We start from the raw sequence: 26,683 nt of genomic DNA on the forward strand, positions 1-26,683 counted from the left end.
TAAATAAAGATTCCCAGGCCCCTCAGCTGGAGATTCTGACTTGATAAGTTTGGGGTAAGTTTCTGGGATCTGTACTTTTAAAAGCAGATTCTAAAGCATAGCCCAGTTTGCAAACCACTCTTCAAAGGGACAGCAAAAGCCCTCCCCATGCAAAAATGCCTCCTCAGGACCAGAACCCCTGAAATCTGTCCTATTGTTAATCCCATCAGTCAAGCCCATTGTCAAAATATACAAGTGATCCAAGCTACAAATTGCAGACTGTGCGTCCAGGTTGTGAACTCCTGGAGGGAAGGTACCATGTCTTTTAATTTTTGCATCTCTTGCAGCCAGTGGGGTGTAGCTGGCCTCTGGAATCAGAAAGACTTAGATTGGAACCCTGATTCCTTTACATCTGTCATTGTGACTGACCTCAAGCAAATTACTTACCTTTCCTTAGGCTTCTGCTTTCTAACTTGTGAAATGGGAATGGTACAATAAAATGTATTAAAAGTGAAGTATAAGCCTTGAGGAGAAGGGGCCAATATTGGAAGTCATGGGCAGATTGGAATGTCTGGGAGAAGAGGAGGCTGTTTTAGCACACAGCTCTTACACAGGATGAGAGGTACCTTGGCAGGCTAGCAAGGCTCCCAGCTTAGTGACTAATTCCTAGGACTTGATCCAAGGATGGGAGGTGGGCTGGGGAGGAACGCAGCAGAAATAGTGTTGTTTTTACTAAGACTCTAAGAGAAGCACAGGAAAGGGTGCTCCAGCATCCAGGCAATAAAGTGAGATGCATGCTAAGCTGGCACAGAGTCAGACCTTCTTCAGTCTGCTGCCTAGAACAGAAGACACCAGGGACCTGGCACTCCATGGACCCTCAAAGAATGTAGCAAATTAAGAGCGGGGACATTGGTGGGAGCACTGGACAGTAAGGTGCTAACCATGTACAAGGGAGGCATTAGCAGTTGTCAGTAGCAGGTGTGAACCATGCAGAAAAGATTGAATTCCTCTGAGGAAGAAGGAATCTACCTCCAGCCTGCCTTCAGACCCAAGACTGTAACATCAACTCTTCCCTGGGTCTCCAGCTTGCTGACCCACCCTGCAGATTTCCAGTCCCCACAATCGCATGAGTCAAATCCTTAAAATATCTGTCCCTCTGTCTCTGTCTCTCTTTCTCTCTCTCTCCCTCTGTGTCTCTGTCTCTACGATTATATCAATATATAATTTTAGGATAGAATTTAACTGACATAAGGCAGATTAACAGGAGAAAAGCATACACATTTATTTAGTGTAAGCTTTATGTGACACAGGAGCCCTCACAAGGAAGACCCAAAGCAATGGCAAAACCTACCTGTTTTATATTAGATTGAACAAAGAGAGGCAATTGTGGAAAAGTAATTATACTATGTGGGGAGCCTAAAGGAAGATAAGAATTGTTTTTAACAAGGTCTATTTGTATAGAATTATCTCAGTCTCAATTTCTTGTCCTTGATGATAAGAATGTTACTTTCCTTCTGGTGTAGGGAGGACACCTTCCATCTGGGAGTTTTATCTCCTGCTTTTAGGAAGAAAAGGGGGAGGGTCAGAGGGGCTCTCTTGCAGCTGCTGTTTTTCTAAAGTGCTAGTATTTTTATGGCAAAGAGGCCTATTTTAGGATGATATATTCTGGTCTCCTTAGAAGGAGAGGAAAGAAAAGCAGCAAAAATAAGTGATTATGGAATGAAGACTATTCTGGTGGGTGAAAGTCACCAGGTGTACTTAAGGGATTTCATTGAACTTCCACAGAGCTGCAGCACAATCAGTGGAAAACTGTGACTCCCTTTCAGTGACAGACCTAACAGTATTTCTAATCATCATTAGAACCTAAAAAAATGTACTCCCTAAATAGGAGTAAATATAGAAATGGAAGTGTTTCTAGCTCTCCGGAGACAAAAACAGTGCTAGTGAATACAGCAAAACGTATTTCAAATTTCCTTAGAATTTAACAGCCTATGGGAAAAAAAATCTCAACATAGTGTAACAGAGAAAATTTAGGGCTACATCCCCAGGTTCTGATCCCAGCACTGCTCTTAATTCATTGTAAAAATTTCTCCAAGACTCTATTACTTAGCTGTAACATGAGAAGGCTAACTACTGATGCATTCCAAATACTGATGTATTCCAAAATATTTCAGTCATTAAGTAGCATCTGCATAAGTTCAGCTGTATCTGTGTACACCCTGACTTATTACTTACAAGGAAAAATCTTTACTAATACCTCCCAATTTGTTTATATTCTCAGTAATTGTTTTGTTCTTCCTCTGACGCTTTATTACATTAAGGCTAGACCCTGGACCTGTTGTGCTAGGGGAGAAGGCATCCCTGCCTAGAAAAAAGGTCTAGGCCTTGACCAAAAGTGGGAATGAATTACAAGAAAGTGGAAACCCCAGAGGAAGATTTTGCCTGCTTCCTGTTTGGAGTTCTGGAAAGTAGAGTAAAACAGGATGTTGTGTGTTTAAGCAGAGAGAGATGCAAAGACAGCACACATAAGTTTCTCTTTGCACTCCTGTTGTGTGAAAGGGTTCAGGAAGTCCCCATATTCTCACAATGATGGGCATGGAAAGCAGCTAAGAGTTGAAGGCCAGCAAACCTCCCTGGGGACCATTATGACAATGTGTGAGGTGACTCTTTAGCACAGGGTATGGGGTATGTAGCTCTACCAGGGATCTATAAAGGACACAGGTGACACTCAGGGAATTTTGAAGGACAATGAAGGACAAGTGGGGCAAACCCAGAGGATTTGAGTAGTTTCACCACCTGAGCCAGAGGGTGAGAGTGAGTTTGCCACCTGGCCTTGACCATTCTGAGAGAACAACCATGAGTTATGAATGCATACACACAAAAGGTCAATGCCTGGAGACCAGATGAGTTACACTTCCACCAGGTTAGAGAAGCTGGCCAAGAATAGTTATTTGATCTAGCGTTCCTGCCACACACCCTTGCCCTGAGATTATACAAGCCCTCTTGCACCCAGATTTGGAAAAGAGGGTACAGGGTATCTTTGAAGGAAATAGAAACATTTCTGCTAATATCTGAACTTCAAATTAATTATTTACCTGAACATGGGCTGTATGAAACAAGAAAAGATTAAGATACCTTTAATGAGCTGGTTTATGTTTTCTTTCCCTTCCATCATCATTGGAAACAGGTGTTTGAAAGGAAGCCTGATTCTATTACAGAAAATTAAAGAGAAGGCAGGATCAGTGGTGGCATAGGAAAACCCTAGCTCACCTACAAAACTACAACTACATGTAGAACAACTCTCTCCAAAAATGACCTGAAGCCCAGTAGAATAGCTCTTCTACAACTGAGGATATAAAGACAACAACCACACTGAGACTGGCAGGAGAAGAGAAGCAATCTACTCAGGACCCATACCACCAGTGGGCAACTCAGAAGAGGAGGGGGAAACCACAAACTTGGGAATCCTGCCTAAGGAGCAAGGGGTTCAAGCCCCACATTGGGGTCTAGCACTGAGACAGCAATCCTCCTTGTCTGGTTTTGAAAACCAGTGAGGCTTTTTGAAGGGCTGTAGGAAACCAAGACTGCTTTTAAAGGGCATGTACACAGACTTGCTTGCTCCCAATCCCAGCACAGAAGCAGCACATTGAAAAGTGCCTGGTGCTCTGGCTGGCCTGCCAAGACAGCCCCAGTCTCCAGCTCCAGCCCCTCCAATTCCTGTCCTGCCCCCCGTCGAGTTGATGGCCACCAGCACACCCCAGGAGATGCTGCAGCTTGCACTGGGCTCTAGCTCTAGCTGCCCCCTGGCTCCAGTCCACCCTGGCCAAGGTGGCAGCCACCAGTGCAACTCAGGAGAAGCCCTGGCCCATGCCAGGCTCCAGCTCTACCCCCCATCCCCCAGGCTCCAGCCCACCCCCACCAAGGTGATGGATTCAGTGTGCCCCAGAAAAAGCTCTGGCCCATGCTTGCTTCAGATCAAGCTCTCCCACCAAAGTCACTGGGCACATACAGACTGCATAGAGATGCTCCCACACAAGAACACACCTTCAAGACCAAGAGAGGTATCTGTTTCACCTAATTTCATAGAGACAAATAGAGAAATTCAAACAAAATGAGAAAACAGAAGAATATGTTCCAAACCAAAGAACACAATAAAATCCAGGGGGGAAAAGAAAATCCTAATGAAACGGAGAAAAGTAATTTACCTGATTAAATCAAAACAATAGTCATGGGGGCTTCCCTGGTGGCGCGGTGGTTGAGAGTCCGCCTGCCGATGCAGGGGACACGGGTTCGTGCCCCAGTCCGGGAAGATCCCACATGCCGCGGAGCGGCTGGGCCCGTGAGCCATGGCCGCTGAGCCTGCGCGAATGGAGCATGTGCTCCGCAACGGGAGAGGCCACAACAGTGAAAGGGACCCGCGTACCATAAAAAAAAAAATATATATATAGTCATAAAAATGCTCACCAAACTCGAGAAAAGAATAGAAGAACACAATGAGAACTTCAACAAAGAACTAAAAATATTATAAAGAGCCAACCAGAACTGAAGAATACAATAAATGAAATGAAAAATACACTAGAGGAAATTAACAGCAGATTAGGTGTTAACAGAAGAATGCAAAAGTGACCTGGAAGACAGAATAATGGAAATCACCCAATCAGAAAAGAAAAAAGAAAAATTGTTTTTAATGAGGATACATTAAGGGACCTCTGGGACAACATCAAACATGCTAATGTTTGCATTATAGAGATCCCAGAAAAAGAAGAAACAAAGGGCAGAAAATGTAATTTATGAAATATTGGCTAAAAACTTTTCTAACTTGAAGAAGGAAACAGGTATCAAGTTCCAAGATCACAGAAAGTCCCAAACAAGATAAGCCCAAAGAAACCCACATCAAGGCATATCACAATCAAAACGGCAAAAATTAATGATAAAGGTAGAACTCCCAAGGCAGCAAGAGAAAAACAAAGGGCCACATACTAAGAGAATCCCCATAAGGCTGTCAGCTGACTTTTCAGCAGAAACTGTGCTGGCCAGAAAGGAGTGGCTGATATATTTAAAGTGCTGAAACGAAAAAACTTAAAACCAAGGATATTCTACCTGGCAAGGTTATCATTCAGAATTGAAGGAGAGATAGAGTTTTCCAGACAAGCAAAAACTAAGAGTTCATCACCACTAAACCAGCCTTAAAAGCAAGGTTAAAGGGTCTTCCTTAAGTGGGGGGGGGGGGGGGGCACACAGGGAAAGCCATAACAAGAAATAAGAAAATATATGAAGGAAAAAATCTCTCTGGTAAAGGTAAATATAAAATAAAGACATCAGATCAACCACTTTAAAGATATAGGACAAAGGTTAGAAGACAAAATTGTAAAATCAACTATAACTAAGAGAAGCAATTAAGGGATTCATATAAATATGTAAAATATGAAATCAAAAACATAAAACATGGTGTTGAGGAGTAAAAATATAGAGATTTTAGAATGTGTTTGAACTTAATGACTATCAGTTTAATACACACACACACACACACACGTCTCATGGTAACCACACAACAAAAACCAGTAATAGTTACAAAAACAAAAAGAAACCACAAACAAAACACTAAAGAAAATCAAACCACAAGGGAAGAGACTAGAAGTAATGAACTACAAATACAACCATAAAACAAGTAATAAAATGACAATAAGTACATACCTATCAAAAATCACTTTAAATGTAAATGGACTAAATGCTCCAATCAAAAGATTTAGGGTAGCTAAATGGATTAAAAAAATAAAACCCATTTATATGCTGTCTACAAGAGACTCACTTCAGAGATGAAGGCACACACAGACTGAAAGTTAAAGGATGGGAAAAAAATACTCCATGCAAATGAAAACGAAAATAAATCTCCAGTAGCAATACTCCTATCAGACAAAACAGACTTTAAAATAAAGTATATAACAAAAGACAAAAAAGGCCGTTATATAATGATAAAAGGGTCAATCCAAGAAGAGGATATAACATTCATAAACATAGATGTATCTAAGATAGGAGCACCTAAATATATAAAGCAAATATTAACAGACATAAAGGGAAAAACTGACAATAATACAATAATAGTAGGGGACTTTAATACCCCACTTACATCAATGGATAGATCATCCAGACAGAAGGGAAATAATGGTCTTAAATGACACATTAGACCAGATGGACTCAATAGATATCTACAAAACATTCTATCCAAAAACAGCAGAGTACACATTCTTTTCAAGTGCACATTCTCTAGGCTAGATCACATGCTAGGCAGCAAAATAAGTCTCAGTACATTTAAAAAGATTAGGATTTCCCTGGTGGTCCAGTGATAAAGAATCCACTTTACAATGCAGGGGATGTGGGTTTGATCCCTGGTCAGGGAACTAAGATCCCACATGCCATACAGCAATGAAAACAGCACAACACAACTATTGAGCTTGCATGCCTCAACTAGAGAGCCTGCATACCACAAATTACAGAGCCCACGTGCTCTGGAGTCCATGTGCCACAACTACAGAGCCCATGTGCCCTGGAGCCTGCGTGCCACAAATAGAGAAGAGAAAACCCACATGCCACAACTAGAGAGAAGCCCACACGCTGCAATGAAAGATCCTGCATGACTCAACAAAGATCCTGTGTGCCGCAACTAAGACCCGACGTAGTCAAAAATAATAAATAAATAAATAAATTTAAGAAGATTGAAATCATATCAAGCATTTTTTTCTGACCACAATGGTATGAAACTACATATCAATTACAGGAAGAAAACTGGAAAAAACACAAACACATGGACACTAAACAACATGTTACTAAAAAATCACTGGGTCCATGAAGAAATCAAAGAGGAAATAAAAAAACACCTTGAGACAAATGCAAATAGAAACATGATGCTTCAAAATCTATGGAACATAGCAAAAAGCAGTTCTAAAAGGGAAATTAAGAATGATACAGGCTTACCTCAGGAAATTAAAAAAATCTCAAATAAACCTAACTTTCTACCTAGAGGAATAAAAAAAAGAAGAACAAAGAAAGCCCAAAGTTAGCACAAGGAAGGAAATAATAACTATCAGAGCAGAACTAAATAAAATAGAGATAAAAACAAACAATAGAGAAGATCAATGAAAATAAGAGCTAGTTTTTTGAAAGGATAAACAAAATGGATAAACTTAGCCAGACTGATTTAAAAAAAAAGAGAGAAAGAGCACCCAATAAATAAAATTACAAATGAAAGAGAAGTTACAACTGATATCACAAAAATACAATCATAAGAGAATATTATAAACAGTTATACAGCAATGGATTGGACAACCTAGCGGAAACAAATGAATTCCTAGAAACATGAAATCTTCCAAGTCTGAATGAGGGAGAAATAGAAAATCTGAACATACTGACTACAGTAGTGAAATTGAATCAGTAATTCAAAAACTCCCAATAAGCCTATATGGGAAAAAAATTGACAAATGAGTGGATATATGTATATGTATAATTGATTCACTTTGCTGTACACCTGAAACTAACACAACATTGTACCTCAACTATACTCCAATAAAAATTAAAAAAAAAACCTCCCAACAAACAAAATTTTTTTTAAATTTAAGAATAGACAGCTTCACAAGGGAATTCTATGAAACATTTAAAGAAGACTTAATGCCTTCTCTTCTCAAACTATTCCAAAAAATTGAAGAGGAAGGAACACTTCCAAATTCATTCTACAAGGCCAACATTGCCCTGATACCAAAACCAGACAAAGACACTACAAAAAATAAAATAAAATTACAGGCCAATATCCCTGAACATAGATGCAAAAATCCTCAACAAAATATTAGCAAACCGAATTCAACAATACTTTAAAAGAATTAAATATTATGATCAAGTGGGATTTGCTACAGGGATGCAAGGATGGTTCAAATTCTGCAAGTCAATCAATGTGATACACCACGTTAAAAAAAATGAAGGATAAAAATCACATTATCGGGCTTCCCTGGTGGCGCAGTGTTTGAGAGTCCGCCTGCCAATGCAGGGGACACAGGTTCGTGCCCCGGTCTGGGAAGATCCCACATGCTGTGGAGCGAGCCATGGCTGCTGAGCCTGCGCGTCCGGAGCCTGTGCTCCGCAACGGGAGAGGCCACAACAGTGAGAGGCCCACGTACTGAAAAAAAAAAAAATCACATTATCTTCTCAATAGATGCAGAAAAAGCATTTGACAAAATTCAACAGCCATACATGATAAAAACTCTCAACAAAGTTGGTGTACAGGAAACATACCTCAACATAATAAAAGTCATTCATGACAAATCCAGTTAATAAAAGTTAAATAAAAGTTAAAGCTTTTCCTCTAAGATCAAGAATAAGATAAGTATGCCCACTCTTGCCACTTTATTTAACATAGTATTGGAAGTCCTAGTCACAGCAATCAAACAAGAAAAAGAAACAAATGTCATCCAAATTGTAAGGGAAGAAGTAAAACTATCACTATTTGTTTGCAGACAACATGATGCTATATATAGAAAACCCTAAAGATTCCACCAAAAAACTATTAGAACTAATAGATGAATTCAGTAAAGTTGCAGTATACAAAATTAATATACAGAAATCTTTTGCATTTCTATACATTAATAGTGAACTATAAAGAAGGTAATATCAAGAAAACAATCCCATTTATGATTACATCAAAAATAATAAGATACCTAGGAATAAATTTAGCCAAAGAGGTGAAAGACCTCTACTCTGAAAACTATAAGACATTGATGAAAGAAACTGAACATTTATACAAATAAATGGAAAGATATTCAATGTTCAGGGATTGAAAGAATTATTATTGTTCAAATGTTCATACTATCCAAAGAAATCTACAGGTTCAAGGCAATCCCTATCAAAATATTAGTGACATTTTTCACATCTAGAAAAAATAATTCTAAAATTTGTATGGAACCACAAAAGACTCTAAATAGCCAAAACAGTTTGGAGAAAGAAGAACAAAGCTGGAGTTATCATGCTTCCTGACTTCAGACTATATTGCAAGGCTATAATAATCAAAACAGTATGGTACTGGCACAAAAAACAGAACACATGGATCTTCTGCCCATTTTTTGATTGGGTTGTTTGTTTTTTTGATATTGAGCTGTATGAGCTGTTTATATATTTTGGAGACTAATCCCTTGTTGGTCACATTGTTTGCAAATATTTTCTCCCATTCTGTAGGTTGTCTTTTTGTTTTGTTTATGATTTCCTTTGCTGGGCAAAAGCTTTTAATTAGGTCCTATTTGTTTATTTTTGTTTTTATTTCCATTATCCTAGGAGACAGATTGAAAAAGATATTGCTGCAATTTATGTCAAATAATATTCTGCCTATGTTTTCCTCTAGGAGTGTTATAGTATCTGGTCTTACATTTAGGTCTTTAATTCATTTTGAGTGTTTTTGTATGGTGTAGGTTTTACATGTAGCTGTCCAGTTTTCCCAGCACCACTTATTGAAGCTGTCATTTCTCCATTGTATATTCTTCTCTCCTTTGTCATAGATTAATTGACCATATGTGCATGGGTTTATTTCAGGGCTTTCTAAAGACATTACTCCAAAGAAGACATATAGATGGCCAAAAGGCACATGAAAAGATGCTCAACATCGCTAGTTATTATAGAAATGCAAATCAAAACTACAATGAGGCACCACCTCACACCAGCCAGAATGGCCAACATCAAAAAGTCTACAAATAATTAATGCTGGAGAGGATGTGGAGAAAAACGAACCTTCCTACACTGTTGGTGGGAATGTAAATTGGTACAGCCACAATGGAGAACAGTAATGAGGTTCCTTAAAAAACTAAAACTAGAGCTACCATATGATCCTGCAATCCCACTCTTGGGCATATATCCAGAGAAAAAACATAATTCAAAAAGATACATGTACCCCCTATGTTCATTGCAGCACTATTTACAATAGCCAAGACATGGAAGCAACCTAAATATCCATCAACAGATGAATGGATAAAGATATAATATATATATATATATGTGTATATATATAAACTTAGTATAAGATACACACACACACACACACACACACACACACACATATACTGGAATATTACTCAGCCATAAAAAAGAATGAAATAATGCCATTTGTAGCAATATGCATGGACTTAGAGATTATCACACTAAGTGAAGGAAGACAAAGACAAATATTATATGATATCACTTATATGTAGAATCTAAAAAAATGATATAAATGAACTTATTTGCAAAACAGAAACAGACTCACAGACATAGAATACAAACTTATGGTTACCAAAGAGGAGGGGGGCAGGGATAAATTAGGAGTTTGGGATTAAAATATACACACTACTATATATAAAATAGAAAATGAACAATGACCTACTGTATTGCACAGGGAACTATACTCAATATCTTGTAATAACCTACAATGGAAGAGAATATAAAAAAAGAATATATATATGTATGTATCACTGAATCACTCTGCACACCTGAAACTAACACAATATTGTAAATGAACTATATTTAAATAAAGTTTTTTTTAATATAAAAGAATAAAATAAAATATACCCCAAAAAAGGAAATAGTAGAACTAAAAAAAAGTTAAATATTTGGGGGAAAAACATAAGATGGGTTTAATAGAAGACTGGAGTTAGAAAAAAAGGGTCAAAAACTTGAGAACTCACCAATAGAAATTAACCAACCTGAAGGACAGAAAAAAAATTGAAAAGAAAACGGGTAAAGAAAAGTCTTAGGGATTTCTGGGAAATATCCAGAGAAAAGTTTAAAGTGCAAGTGTTCATTCACATTCCTAGAAGAAGAAAAGAGAATAAAGCAGAGAAATTATTTGAAAAAATAATATCTGAAATTCCCCAATATTTGGGGAAAGATCTAATTCATAGATCTCAAGAAGTGAACCCCAAGCAAGACAGGTTCAGAGAAAATCACACCTAGGAAGATCATATTCTAAATACCAAAACATAGATAAACAGAAAATTTTGAAAGCAGTCAGAGAAAAATGACACATTACATGTGGATGAACAACATTCTGATGGCTAGCTTCTAATCAGAAACGGAAGTAAGGTGACAAAGACAGTAGAATTACATCTTTAAAAGTAATGTCAACCCAGAATTCTTTATCTAGTGAAAATGTCACTCAAGAATGAAGACACTTTCAGATGAAAGTAACTGAGAATTTATTGCCAGCAGAATTGTTAAATGAAGTTCTTCGGCAAACAGAAAGTCAAATATTCAGGCAGTAATAAAGTACACTAGAAAAATAAAAATATGGGTAAATATAAAAGACCATTTTTCTCTTTAGTTTTCTTTAAAATGCATCAGATTCCTTAAAGCAAAAATTAAAATATTGCATTGTGGGGTTTAAGGAAGAATGTTTAGTGAGCATCTGCTCAATATGATTTTATGTACACACAACCCCACCATTGCTGAAAGCTAAAAGGAGGTATGTTTCTTTTTCTTGGCATTATAACTTTGACTCTTGATTCTAGAAGTAAAACGTAAGCCTCTAGTAAATATAGAGTGGACAATATGGCAAGGATCACTTGAAATAACATACAAGTACGTTATTTCCCAAAGTATTAGAAAAAATTTGGATGAATGTTTTTCATATAATGTCATTTATATACATGTGAAATTGAAATCTAAATGACAAATACAATTTAGTTAATTTTTTAATGACAGAGCTTGATGTTTACACTTGGGTCAAATATCAGAAACTAGGGGATAGGACTTTGAGGTAATAAGTGTGTACTTTGGGGAATCTGGGTTTCTTCTGAACAGTACCTCAAGGCTAGTGCCAATCTCTGCAATAGTGAGAAAGGCTTTTTAAATTTCAGATGCTTCTAGCTCAAGCTTATACACATTAACACACCATCTCTTCTTTATTAATTTGTGATTCAGTTACCATTCCAAGATACCTCCAGGGCCGACAATATTAACTTAAAATTAATAACAAAAACAAAACATGTACCATAAACAAAACACAAATCATGAGCCAGTTTGTTTTGCCTGGGAGTTTTGCAACACATAATCTCTACCTCCTGTTTTCTAATTCACTCAGCCAACTGCTCTCTATTTTCTGTCCTATCCCAATAAAATAGCTCACCAAGAATTTTTTAATTTTCAAATCTCATGAAAGCTTTTTAGTCTTCCTCTTGAAGACTTCCTCCTGAATTTGGTTTCCTACACTGTACAGTAGTCATATCCAGCTTCTTATGACTTTCTTTCTTTAGTTTCTGTGAAATGATTCATATCTGGCATGTCTTCACCCTCTCCAACTAGCCCTCCTTAGCCCTCTCTGTAGGTTGCTGTTTCTTATCCTGTCCATTAAATTTTATTGTTTTCTCAGCAATCTCTCCTTGACACTCATCCCTCCTCATACTGCATGTTCTCCCTGGGTGATTTCCTATTTAACTGCTGAGCACTTCAGATTGATATCTCCAACTCAGGCATATCTCCTGTGACCAGATTCTATCTCCCCCTGAACATAAGACAAGTATCTCCAATTTAACATATCCAAAACCAAATTCTTCACCTTCTGAGACATTCTCTTTTATATACACTTTTTATCTCAATGAATGTTGTCCATCCGGCAAGTTTCCTGAGTCAAAACCTGGGAATCATGCTAGATTTCTCTTTCTTCTTCCAGCTACATCCAAATAATCCCAAAGACTTGAAGAAAACCCCGAAGATAATTATACGAATTTTCCTAACTTTCAGTTTCAATAAGAATATGGTGGCTGCTTAGTTCTAAATCTTCCCTTCTCCTGAAAATCAGTAAATTACAAATGGGAAACAACAACAAAAACAAACAAACACACTTTCAGTGACCTAAAAGACATATAAGTCTAACAAATTATGAATATTTACTCTCAGAAAGAGACAGCCCCACTAGAAGAGGGATGGCTTTGAGAAGGTTAAACTCCAGGTGAGGCAGAGAGGGAAATTTCAGAAATAGGGGGAACCCATATGTAACAACTCAGAAAGCCAATGCGGTGGACACAGTGATGCTGTGATCCTCCTACGGGAATAAAGGATTTACAATCCAGCTGCTGGAAGTACTGCTGGGACATAAATCTTACCTGTCAGTCTTCTTCAGGGATTACCTCAGCTGAATAAAGCCACCTCACTCAAGGTATACCCGGCCACAACGGGTACTTTCAAAACAACAGAAAATAACAAGTGTGGGTGAGGATGTGGAGATGTTGAAACAATTGTGCGTTGATAGTGGAAGCATAAAATGATGTGGTCACAGTGGAAAACAGTATGATGGTTCCTCAAAAAATTAAACATAGAATTACAATATGATCTAGCAGTTCCACTTATATACCCAAAAGAATTGAAAAAAGGGACTCACATATTTATACACCAACATTCATAGCAGCATTATTCACAATAGCCAAAATGTCACATGAACCCAAATGTCCATTGATGGATGAATGGATAAACAAAATTTTGGTATACATACATACAGTGGAATATTATTCAGTCTTAAAAAGGAAGAAAATTCTGACACATGGCTACAGTATAAATGAATCTTGAAGGTAAAACAAGCTGGGCACAAAAGGACACATATTGTGTGTTTCCACTTATATAAAGAGTAGTTAAATTCATAGAAACAAAAAACAGAAAGATGGTTACCAGAGATTGGGGCAGTGGGAAATGGGGACTTATTGTTTAACGGGCTTTGAGTTTCAATTAGGAAAAACTTCTGGAAATGGATAATTGTGATGGTAGCATAACAATATGAATGTACTTAAAACCACTGTATAATTCAGCATATATTCACCTAAAAATGGTTAAAGTGACAATTTTATGTTTTGTCTATTTGCCACAATAAAAAAAAAAAGCCAGAATGTTCTATAAAGTTTTGTTTGTATAATTTCAAAAATTAAATAAAATTAATGTGGAATTCATTTGTTTTAACTCTAGCAACATTAATATGCCAGAACTGGGATTTTTTCTTTTACTTTGTTATATTTTTTAGACTTTATCATATAGTTTAATTTAAATCTTAAATGTTTCTGATTTTTCTGATATATAAAATGCAAAAAAGTATATATACATATATAAAGAATTTATTTGGATTGAAAATATCCACTATAATAGAGAAAGATATAATATACTAAATATCAATAAAAATCCAGGTTGTCTTTTAAAAAAAATTGCCAGGAACAATGTAATACCCAGGATAGAGCAACTAGCTTTTAAAGAAGAGATAATTTCTGTCCTAATTAAACTACTATAGGAAAAAAGGAAAACTTTTTAATTCTTTTTATGAAACACGTACAACATTGATATAATACCTGACCAAAAACACCCCACAAAAAAAGTTTGATTTTATTTACTGTTAATTAACAATACATCATGACCAACTGAGTTTTAGTCTACAAATGTAAAGATGATTCAATACTAGAAAAATAATTCATCATATTAATAGATCTACAGAGAAAACCATATAATTTTTTCTAGCAATGCTGAAAAAACACTTAAAAAATCCCAAATCTTCCTGGTTTAAAAGAAAAATACATAAAATATAAATCAAGGATATATAGCAGGCCAAACACCAACATTCTTCCTAAAGTCCAAAACAGGAAACAAGAAAAATTATACTGATTATACTCATTACGATAACTATTATATTGCATATTGCATATATAACTAATATATATAGCATGTAACATATATAACTAATACATAGTAAAACTCATAGAGGGTATTAGCCATTGCAATTACATGATTATTATAATTAAAGGAGTGAGGTATTCTGATTGGCCAGGTCTCAGAAAAGTGAAAACTTCTGTGACTGAGAGAGGAGGGAGGCTAACAGCCCCACACATATTGAATGGAATAATTTTACTCTAAACAGAGAGGGTATCAGAAAGCAGATAAAATAATAAGAGTTTAGGCAGATAAAACTGAAGTGTCCTCATGTTGCTTCTATTACTCTATTTATTGGCTCCCCATCATACCTACAAAATGATTCAAAATACTTTTGTACTGCTTCATTTTCACCTTGATTATCCATCAATCTCCTCTACTTCGATCCATTGCAATTCAGTAGCTCAGGAATATCTGGCCTGTGACTTGCCCTTTAGAGAACATACCTCCAATTTGACCTTGGACAAAGTGATTGGCATTGCTCCATACCCATGGTCATCAGACTATGCCCTGCAAACCAAATCCAGCCTACAACCCTTTTTTCTGCTGCCCAGAACTAAGAATGATTTTTGTTTTTTTGTTTTGCGGTACGCGGTCCTCTCACTGTTGTGGCCTCTCCCGTTGCAGAGCACAGGCTCCGGACGCGCAGGCTCAGCGGCCATGGCTCACGGGCCCAGCCGCTCCGCGGCATGTGGGATCTTCCCGGACCGGGTCACGAACCCCTGTCCCCTGCAACGGCAGGCGGACTCTCAACCACTGCGCCACCAGGGAAGCCCCTAAGAATGGTTTTTACATTTGTAAACACTTAGAAAAAAATAGAAGATTATTTATGAACATTGGTGTTCATAAATAAAATTTAACTGGAACACAGACACCGTCACTCATTACATCCTATCTAAGGAATTCAGCTATTTGTAGTGAGGTAGATGGACCTAGAGTCTGTCATACAGAGTGAAATAAGTCAGAAAGAGAAAAACAAATACTGTATGCTAACACATATATATGGAATCTGGGGTGGACAGAAATAAACACGCAGACATAGAGAATGGACTTGAGGATATGGGGAGGGGGAAGGGTAAGCTGGGACGAAGTGAGAGAGTGGCATGGACATACATACACTACCAAATGTAAAATAGCTAGTGGGAAGCAGCTGCTTCACATGGGGAGACCAGCTCCATGCTTTGTGACCACCTAGAGGGGTGGGATAGGGAGGGTGGGAGGGAGACGCAAGAGGGAGGAGATATATGTATATGTATATGTATAGCTGATTCACTGTTGTACAGCAGAAACTCACCATTGTAAAGCAATTATACTCCAATAAAGATGATAAAAAAAAAGTGAATATACACACACACACAAAAAGAGTAGAAAACCATAAAAAAAAATAAAAAAGAATCCACCTGCCAACGCAGGGGACACATGTTCAAGCACTAATCCTGGAAGATTCCACATGCCGCAGAGCAACCAAGCCTGTGTGCCAGACTACTGAGCCTGTGCTATAGAGGTCGCGAGCCACAACTACTGAAGCCCACGTGCTTAGAGTCTGTGCCTGGCAGTGACAGAAGCCACCACAATGAGAGGCCAGCGCACCACCAAAAAGAGTAGCCTCTGCTCGCCACAACTACAGAAAACCCGCGCACAGCAACGAAGACCCAATGCAGCCAAAAATAAATAAAATAAAATAAATAAATTTAAAAATAAAGAAGAAATCACTCATCAGCACCTGATTCTATTCATGATTGTTTTACAAGCCAGGGGATTCTATGGTTCAATTTTGGTAATTTTTTTCCCTAAGAATTGCTGTAAATGTAAACTGAAATATTTTAGAACAGGCAGAGCTCTAAGTTTATATTTCTAAAAACATAAACGCCTCAGTTTATGATATTAGATTAAGAGGAAGCCATTTTTCCCTTTCCAAAGTCAAAGCATACCATTCGCAGTCCTCCTGCCTTCTCTTGCCATAACTTCCTTCTTACAAGAAGAGGTCAAAAGCATTGTTCCATGAAAATCAAGTGGAGGCTGGTAAAGCATCCTATTGCTTCTGTATTTCCAGAAATATTTGCTCTTCTCAGAGACAACTGGTCACAACTGGAATAAGGTGTTTCCCGAGAAACTTCTGGATCTCCTTCCAAGAACGTTCTTGTGCAGCTACATGTGGGATCACCTCTCCTCCCCAGTGCATGAAGAGGTGGAGATTGGAGATCCTCCAGGCACAGCACAGTGGGGAGTAGGGGGGCTCTATCAGGTGGCCTATCCCTGGGTAAGACAGCAGGGTCCAGTCGTTCTTCCCATGTCTCCTCAGCTGTTCTATGGCTTGCTCTGCATATACTTTGCTGTTGACATTCATATCTTCTTCTCCCACAATGAAGAGGAAATGTCCCTGGGACTTTTCAATGGGGAGAAAAAATGTCTCACTGGCTTCAGCTCTAGTATCCTCAAAAATGTGCTGTAACTCTACTAATCCTAAGGTACTGATGGATAGTGAATGAGGAGAGAATGGCCAGAGCTGATTTATGTGACCATGATATACCTGTGGAATGTCAAGAATAAAGTTGGGCCCGTTAATAAGCGCGGCAGCTGTGACTTGCTTTAGTGAATAGCCATGGAGAGTCCAGTCTCTGCTGTTTTGGACATGGAGACTACCCCAATACCCAGGCTAAGGACCTGTAAAAAACAAAAACCCCAATTAAATACAATCCGGAGACCAGAAGGGGGAGCTCTCACACCCTGAAACAACAGCAGAGCCCAAAAGGTAGAAAGACTGCTCTTCTTTCCAGGCAAGAACTCAGCCAGTGAAAAGCCTTGGGCTCTTTGTTTACCGTAAGCCCTCCCATCTTCCTTTTCCCCTCCAGAAAATCCTTCTCCTTCCCTTGCTGTGCAGGGACTTGCACATGCTTCACCATGGTTTCAGACCCCAAATTGCAATCTCAGCTGATCCTGAATAACTCCATCTTTGCTGGAGAAATATCTGGCATTCTATTTGTTTTAGGGCAACATTTGGTGGCTCATACAAGGACCAGAGGAGACCCCCAAAGGTTCTAGGGCTGGCGAGCAAAGAGTTGCAGTATCCATGGTTGAGCCTTTATTGCTCACTGCTTCTCTTGCTGACTCTGGAGTTTGAGGGTACATCTTCCTCCTGGATTCGAGTCCTTGTGGTCTGTAGAATAAGAATGCGGTCTGCCATATCAGTAAACAAAAGATGTTGTGGCCATCAAGCCACCAGTCATTTACAGCCGCACCTGCCCACCCCCAACCACCCATGGAGAGCCCTGAGGAAACTTGGGATGGAAACAAAGAGGATGCTCGCTTTAGATAGCTGAGGTGCATATCAAAGGAATGATTTCAGTGAGCCCAGACTCTTGCATCTTCCTGTACATAGAAAAGCACTAAATTCATTAACTTGAGATGTCTGGTTTTATTTAATTAATAGTAATCTTTTGATGTACCAGGTTTTTGTTGCAAAACTACTACATATCCTGGCTTCTCCCTTACCTCTTCAGAGCAGTCCCTCAGAGCTATCTGAGAGACTGCTCCTGGGCTTAAGCCCTCAGTTTGTCTGTCACAAAAACATAATTCTCAAATTTGAGGTTGTGTTTTTTTCTTATTTTCATTTTTTTTTTTTTCAGTTGACACCTCTTTGCATTTGAAGCTCTTCAGGCTGTGTGTGGGATCTATTTTAAAGTTTCATTGTTTCTGGTTAAAGCCTTGCTCTGTATGCAAGTACTCTTTTTTTTTTTTTTTTTGCGGTATGCGGGCCTCTCACTGTTGTGGCCTCTCCTGTTGCGGAGCACAGGCTCCGGACGCGCAGGCTCAGCGGCCACGGCTCAAGGGCCCAGCCGCTCCGCGGCACGTGGGATCTTCCCGGACAGGGGCACGAACCCGTGTCCCCTGCGTCGGCAGGCGGACTCTCAACCACTGCGCCACCAGGGAAGCCCTGCAAGTACTCTTTTGACACTTCAATCTGACTCTGAGATCAGAGAGTTTCAACTGAAACTGGCTGAGAAGCTGTCAGCTGAGTTCCTTCAGGTACAGGGGCTGTTTCACTGAAATGCAGTCAGTTCAGCCATCAGCCCTTCCTTTGGAATAGGAGCTGTTCCATGGGAACTAGCTGAGAAGCCTTTGGCCTGGCTCCTCCAGGACCAAGCTGTTCCCTTAGAACTGGCTGGTATTAGGCCTGCAGACACTGTGAATGCAAGCTGTTTGAATTGAGCTGTAAATTGTTTAAGCTGTTGGAAAATTATTCTTTTACTCTAGAGAAAAATCTCTGAGAAAAGGGATCCCAGTTATATAAATATTTTGAGAGCACACCCCCTCCCCCTCACTGAGACTCTAGCCAATTTTATATTTAAAAACCTTGGTTCTTCCTCATGCACATTTCTAATTAAATGGACTGACCTGACCACAGGCAATTTAGAATATCAATGGCCATTATGGGTAATTTTGAAATCCCTGAACTTAATTTTCTTAAAACCAAATTGGATTACAAGAGCTCAAAAATCTTCAGAACTGAATGGGATATCTTTTCTGACTGGTATTTTGAGGTGATGGAATAAAATTTACGTTTTGAGTCCAGACAAGAAAATTTAAGCATAACATAGTCCCTGTCTGTATTGGGCCCTCCCTATGTGCAATGTACACCTGATTATACATTAACCAAATTGCCTCAAAGCAGGAATGCCTGCTTGACCATAAAGATCAACATTTTCCCTTCTTCATACACCAGCAATGTAACTCCTTGAAAGACATTCTTTTTTTTTTTTTAATTTTTTAAACATCTTTATTGGAGTATAGTTGCTTTACAATGGTTAGTTTCTGCTTTATAACAAAGTGAATCAGCTATACATATACATATGTCCCCATATCTCCTCCCTCTTGCGTCTCCCTCCCACCCTCCCTATCCCACCCCTCTAGGTGGTCACAAAGCACAGAGCTGGTCTTCCCATGTGATGCAGCTGCTTCCCACTAGCTACCTATTTTACATTTGGTAGTATATATAAGTCCATGCCACTCTCTCACTTCGTCCCAGCTTACCTTCCCCCTCCCCATATCCTCAAGTCCATTCTCTATGTCTGAGTCTTTATTTCTGTCTACCCCTAGGTTCTTCAAAACCACTTTTTTTTTTTTTTAGATTCCATATATATGTGTTAGCATACAGTATTTGTTTTTCTCTTTATGACTTGCTTCACTCTGCATGACAGACCCTAGGTCCATCCACCTCATTACATATAGCTGAATTTTGTTTCTTTTTATGGCTGAGTAATATTCCATTGTATATATGTGACACATCTTCTTTATCCATTCATCTCTTGATGGACACTTAGGTTGCTTCCATGTCCTGGCTATTGTAAATAGCACTGCAATGAACACTGTGGTACATAACTCTTTGAATTACAGTTTTCTCAGGGTATATGCCCATAGTGGGATTGCTGTGTCATATGGTAGCTCTATTTTTAGTTTTTTAAGGAACCTCCATACTGTTCTCCATAGTGGCTGTATCAATTTACATTCCCACCAACAGTGCAAGGGTTCCTTTTCTCCACACACTCTCCAGCATTTATTGTTTCTAGATTTTTTGATGATGGACATTCTACTGGTGTGAGGTGATACCCCATTGTAGTTTTGATTTGCATTTCTCTAATGATTAGTGATGTTGAGCATCCTTTCATGTGTTTGTTGGCAATCAGTATATCTTCTCTGGAGAAATGTCTATTTAGGTCTTCTACCCATTTTTGGATTGGGTTGTTTGGTTTCTTGATATTGAGCTTCATGAGCTGCTTGTAAATTTTGGACATTAATCCTTTGTCAGTTGCTTCATTTGCAAATATTTCCTCCCATTCTGAGGGTCCTTTTCATCTTCTTTATGGTTTCCTTTGCTGTGCAAAAGCTTTTAAGATTCATTAGGTCCCATTTATTTTTGTTTCTATTTCCATTTCTCTAAGACGTGGGTCAAAAAGGATCTTGCTGTGATTTATGTCATAGAGTGTTCTACCTATGTTTTCCTCTAAGAGTTTTATAGTGTATGGCCTTACATTTAGGTCTTTAATCCATTTTGAGTTTATTTTTGTGTATGGTGTTAGGGAGTGTTCTAATTTCATAGTTTTACATGTACCTGTACAGTTTTCCCAGCACCACTTATTGAAGAGGCTGTCTTTTCTCCACTACATATTCTTGCCTCCTTTATCAAAGATAAGGTGACCATATGTGTGTGGGTTTATCTCTGGGCTTTCTATCCTGTTCCATTGATCTATATTTCTGCTTTTGTGCCAGTACCATACTGTCTTGATTACTGTAGCTTTGCAGTATAGTCTGAAGTCAGGGAGTCTGATTCCTCCAGCTCCACTTTTCTTTCTCAAGATTGCTTTGGCTATTCGGGGTCTTTTGTGTTTCCATACAAATTGTGAAATTTTTTGTTGTAGTTCTGTGAAAAAGGCCAGTGGTAGTTTCATAGGGATTGCATTGAATCTGTAGATTGCTTTGGGTAGTACAGTCATTTTCACAATGTTGATTCTTCCAATTCAAGAACATGGTATATCTCTCCATCTGTTGGTATCATCTTTAATTTCTTTCATCAGTGTCTTATAGTTTTCTGCATACAGGTCTTTTGTCTCCTTGGGCAGGTTTATTCCTAGGTATTTTATTGTTTTTGTTGCAGTGGTAAATGGGAGTGTTTCCTTAATTTCTCTTTCAGATTTTTCATCATTAGTGTATAAGAATGCAACAGATTTCTGTGCATTAATTTTGTATCCTGCAACTTTACCAAATTCATTGATTAGCTCTAGTAGTTTTCTGGTAGCATCTTTAGGATTCTCTATGAATAGTGTCACGTCATCTGCAAACAGTGACAGCTTTACTTCTTTTTTTCCGATTTGGATTCCCTTATTTCTTTTTCTTCTCTGATTGCTGTGGCTAAAACTTCCAAAACTATGTTGAATAATAGTGGTGAGAGTGGGCAACCTTGTCTTGTTTCTGATCTTAGTGGAAATGGTGTCAGTTTTTGGACTATGTATCTTTGGCGAACTTTACATAAAACATCAGTGTGCCATTTTGATGTATGATCCTTTGTCTTGAGAATGTATATAACTGTGCCTTTGACTTCTAAACAAGTGGAACAGTCCTCAAAAGGAACAGTCCTTTTCCTTTCTGAAAGACTGTCCCCTCTTTCCTCAGGTTGGCTTGAATAAAATTCTCTATTTCTCCTTAAGATCAACTGTTGATTAATTTTTCATCCATAGTGACTTCCTAACATTATCAGGAGTCTACAATTGCCTCTCTGCAAAATAAGGTTTTAAGATTAACTGAGGCAAATGAATGATTTAAAAAGATAAAATGGCTCCTGAAGCCTCAAACTCTTCTTTGGCTTCTTCATCTCAGCCTTTGCCTCTGATGCCGTCTTGTCTCCCTCCCTCACTCATGCCCAGACTCTGCCCCGGGCACCATTTTCCTCCTTCCCTTCAAAGCCACATACACCTCTTCTACACCCTCAATTTATTCATATGAATTCTCTTACCAAATACCCTTTTTCTCTGAAACTCTCCACATACCCTTTTTCTCTGAACTTATCAGAGCCAGTCCCTTTAAAACTAAGCCTTCTGAGGATGCAAAGCCTTTATTTTTTATATTTCCTGAACTAAAGCTGAACTGTGAGCCATAGTCAAAGATTTTCCCAAAGTAACCGAAGATCCTCACAGGTTTGGTAAGTAATTTAATATAGTCATTCAAACTTATAAACCTGGTTTTTCTAACGTATATCTACTAGTTCATATGCTTGTCGGTGAACGCCAAGCCCAGCATTAGATGAAAACTCCTAATTGGGAAAATCCTGAAAGTTCCCCCTGATGGAGAAAATTTTCACACATTGAGGTATGGAGAAGTCATCTCGGCTTATACATTGTTCAGCTTGAACTTTGTGTGAACTAAAACAGCCTGTCAAACACACACATCTGCTTTTTTTTTTTTTTTCAATTTAAGAAAATGTAATGGGATGTGGAGAATATAGTAGTAGTTGGAGGGGGGAGGGCTACTAGCTTGTCCTTTTTACAATGTGTACAACTGCATTAAGATTTTATAACAAGAGTGGCATTTATGCTTCTTAAAACTACCTTCTATAGTGGAGTATAATACAGAAAAAAGACACTTCAACAAGAGAAATATGGAATAAATCATAAATCCACTTGATGACAAAGGAAATCAAAATGCTTAAGGAAAACACAACTACATCAAATACTACCATGCACTAAAATTAATCTGACAAACTATGTACACTTCTAGTAATTTTTTTCAAACAATGGTAAAAGATGTGAAACTCTAATTCAGTAGGAACAGATCAATCTCTATTTTGCCTGAGTTTCAAACTTTCTGACAGCATCAACTATTCCACTATATTAGAAACAGCAAGCAGTCTTACGTACTGCATCCATACATCATGGACTTTCTTGCAATAAAATGTTTTTGTGTTTTTAACTTATCGTAAACAAACTCACAATCAGGAGGGGGAAAAAAAACAACACTTTTTCCAACTCCCATGTTCTGAATGGGGTTTTAGATAAAGAATCAATGTTTGCCAAAGAGAACAAGAATCTCTGTAAGCATTAAAGCTTCGATGATATAGAAGCCCTTTGTATACATCCCAGTTTTTATCACCAGGTTATTTTATTTTAGATGACCTACACTATGGCTCAGAAATATGTTAACTTTTAACAGGACTCATGACCTAACTCACTAATTACTTCTATCTGTTTAGTCACTTGAACAATCCATGTTTTCATCTTGGCTTCAACCAAGTCTTATAATTTTGTCGTTTTATTTTTACAGCAGTATTGAATGTCCTATAAGTACCTCTCCCAGTTCTATCTGGAAGCCAGTATTAGAGAACAAGCAACAACAAACTTACTGACTACATACCCCAGGCTTCTCCAATAATACTTAAACCCCTCAGCCAAGAATGTCTTTTTATGGCAGGTCTGGCCTGGGGAGATGGTGATGGACCTGTTCTCTAACAGTCCTATCAAAGCAAGGCCCTAAGGGACAACAGACATAAGGAAAGTCAAGTTAATTATTCTTACATCTGTCCACTCCCTCTTGGGTCATCGACGCTCAGGTTCTACAGGCACACTCAATAACCTAAGGTGTCAAAGGGAGTTCCCATGAGAACTAGCCCAACAGTTATCTGCCTTACTTGCCCGTAACTGACTAGGCTCTCCAGGTAATTATAAATGCAACAGTATTCTTAAGACACAAGAACTTCCTCTTTGACTCAGAAGAGTAAGGAAACATGTACAATGTAAGTGTGTAAAGCAATAAATTCTAATAAATGTTGCAAAAAATGCTGTTATTGTAACACCAATCAGCTCAAACCAACTTTCTAAAAACATTTTTTTTTAGGACAGGCTGGCTAACATTCAAAAATTGCCCATATAAGTTCTTAGCTTACATTCTATTTAAACATTTCTAGAGCAAGTAGTAACTAGAATAGACAAAAAAACAGACAATATATCTGGACCTAAACCTAAATGTGAAATTGGGTCCACAGGCACACTCTTAACCATTTTTCCAAAGAAATATGTTTAAACGGCTTTACCATGCAGAGCTATGGCTTCCCGGAAGGGTTGCAAATCAGTCTCTACAGATGAGCTAGTTTCCGTTGAAGTAGCTCGGTTAGGGGACACTACAGTCAGTCTTGGGGGAGCTCTAGAGTTTCGCGGTGGAGGAACTTTTCCACACAGGAAGCTGATCAAATCTTCTCTACGAATAGTTCTTCTGCGCTTTTTAACCCAAGCCAACACATCTTTATTGCGTCGCTGATAGCCAACCTGAATTCCAATATCAAAACTTCGCTGATGGGTATCCACGCTTTCTTTGTAAAGGTTGGTGACGGCAGTGGCTGCATTTTGGAAGGGAACCCAAAGAGAAAGTCCTGGCTGCTGACACACTCGGTCTTTGTAGAGCTGGGCCACGGCGGTGGCCGAGTTCTGGAAGAGGTGCCACAGCTTCTGCTGCTTGTGCTCGGGCTGTGCGGCCGCCGCCGCCTCCTCCTGCAGCTCAGGGGTCAACTGCTCGTCCTGCTCGACCTCGGCCAGGCACTGCCGCTCCCACTTGGAGAACCAGTGCTCGGGCCCGTGCTCCTGGATCTCGGCCTCGCCCTCCTCCTTCCGCTCCTCCATCCTCCGCGGCCTCCCGCGGCCTCGCAGCCACCGCAGCCGCGTCCTGCTCAGGCGGGGCCCCCGCGGGAGCGTCGTCATCGAGCGGCCCGGCGGCGGGGCCCAGCGGCCTGCGGCGGCTCCTCGCGGCGGCCCAGGCCTCCTGCACCCCGACGGCCTGCGAGCCCCGCCCCGCGGCCCCGCGCTGCCCGGAACGACCCCCGACCCGGTCCTCCCCACCCCCGGCCCCTGCCGAAGTGCGCTGCGGACCGGACGAACACCGCCGCCTCTCGCCTCGCTGGCCCGAGCACGTCTACCGCCCCACCATGGCGCCGCAGCCTCCCTAGGGCCACCGCCTACAGCTCCGCGTAGCCCTGCCGGCGCCACCGACCCTACCCCGAAGACTGAGGAACGTAGTCGTCGCTGACGCCGTCGTCGACGCCTCTGCGGTTGCTGGTCCCCGCCCACATGCTGACGAGAAAGCACCGCCCACCCGGCTCCCCTGCCCGGTTGGGGCGCGCCGGATCCGAGGGCTTCTATTGGTCCAATCCGACCAGTTCCGCTTGCCGGCCTCTAAACGCAGCGCCGTGATTGGCTCATCGGCGTGTCCGTCTGACGTAACCAAAGAGCGAGGGGAAGGGAGTGAAAGGAAGGGTGAAGACGGGGAAAGAGGGGGAGGAGCTGACAGTGGTTGCATCCGAGCCAACCTAAGGCGGGGGGTGGGGGTGGGGGGTGGGGTGGGGGGTGGGGTGGGGGGGTGGGGGGGTGGGGGGGTGGGGGGGTGGGGGGGTGGGGGGTGGAGCACAACACATCTGCTTCAACCATTAAAGTAAAGAATGTCTGTTTTGAAGATAAGGATAAAAAAACTCCCTTCTTACCACATCCATATTAACACTCCCTGAAAGAAAAGGTTCACTTCCCAGACACCAGGGTCCTGTTGTCTCACTCTCTATATACTAAATCTGTCTCTTTTGGACACTTGAAGAATATACCCCTGTCGTGTTTGATGTATGTTCTTTGCTCTGATAAGGTATATGACTATGCTAAAAACCATGCTTCAACTGAGCAGTTTCTTAGAGTTATCTGAGAGGCTGTCTCCTGGGCTACAGTCCTCAGTTTGGCAAATAAAATTCTTTTCTATTCCTATTACAGGTTGTTATTGATTATTTCCATCAACACCTAAGAGTAAAACACGGAGACCAACCTGCTAACTTACATATGATCAAGCTTGGGCAATTGCTAGGTGACTTTTTCAAAACCTGTTGATTGGAACAAAATTCAGGCTTTTACATGAAAACCTGATGAATCTGCTCATGACTATTACAATCGACTTCAGATTATTTTTAAAGAAAATTCTGATCTTCTTTTAGAGGTTGATTCCACTCAGATAGCTTTAAACTTTATATTTATTAATGGGCTGAACCAGGACCATTCCCTTCTAGTAAAAAGAACCAGGATGGGATGGGAAACTAGAGTTTTCCACTCCAGAGTCTAGTGAATCTGGCAAACCGGCTGTCTCTCACTCTAAATGAGTCACCTCAATGAAAAACCACTGAAATTCTTAATCTTCAACTCCAGCAAATGAAGGTCCCTAAATGAAACCAAACCCCCCCCAGTTTGCCACAAAGAGCTATTGTCACAAAGAGCCAGGATGTCAGAAAAAAGATTGTTACAAATTTAAGCATTTTAGGCACCTTCTGCCCTCTAAGCAGTCTTTCCAATGTCCTCTGAATTCTCAACAATGGGGTTCGGGTGGACTACAGGGGCTCTTCCTAATCTTCCCACTTAATAGAATTGGAGAAACATTTCTCCAGATTGGGGATGAATCTCTTCCAGTCCTAACTGACAATGGAACCACAATCTTGGTACTCAGTGCCACTACT

At 39.7% G+C, this 26,683-nt stretch overlaps 3 protein-coding genes across 3 annotated transcripts in view; all 3 read right to left on the reverse strand.

The window, feature by feature from the left end:
• LOC101284164 (acyl-coenzyme A amino acid N-acyltransferase 2) overlaps positions 1–26,683 on the reverse strand; it is an 81,537-nt gene that overhangs the window by 14,241 nt on the left and 40,613 nt on the right. The gene's annotated exons all lie outside the window — the stretch shown is intronic.
• LOC101284403 (bile acid-CoA:amino acid N-acyltransferase) lies at positions 14,135–17,568 on the reverse strand (the record flags this gene model as incomplete). The annotated part of the gene is given in 2 exon segments (XM_049711861.1): positions 14,135–17,259; positions 17,262–17,568. Coding segments are annotated over 2 exon segments (834 nt in total), but the record flags the coding sequence as incomplete, so codon positions are not given.
• LOC117201909 (telomere attrition and p53 response 1 protein-like) lies at positions 22,811–25,029 on the reverse strand. Its single transcript, XM_033431213.2, has one exon. The coding sequence runs from the start codon at positions 24,900–24,902 to the stop codon at positions 24,228–24,230; it is 675 nt and encodes a 224-aa protein (XP_033287104.2). The 5' UTR covers positions 24,903–25,029; the 3' UTR covers positions 22,811–24,227.

The sequence above is a fragment of the Orcinus orca genome, chromosome 6 (assembly GCF_937001465.1).
Source record: "Orcinus orca chromosome 6, mOrcOrc1.1, whole genome shotgun sequence".
Classification (NCBI taxonomy): Eukaryota; Metazoa; Chordata; class Mammalia; order Artiodactyla; family Delphinidae; genus Orcinus; species Orcinus orca.

Bases quoted from the DNA above. Each gene is read 5' to 3' on its own strand.
- LOC117201909 (XM_033431213.2), bottom strand. From the start codon at position 24,902: ATGACGACGCTCCCGCGGGGGCCCCGCCTGAGCAGGACGCGGCTGCGG.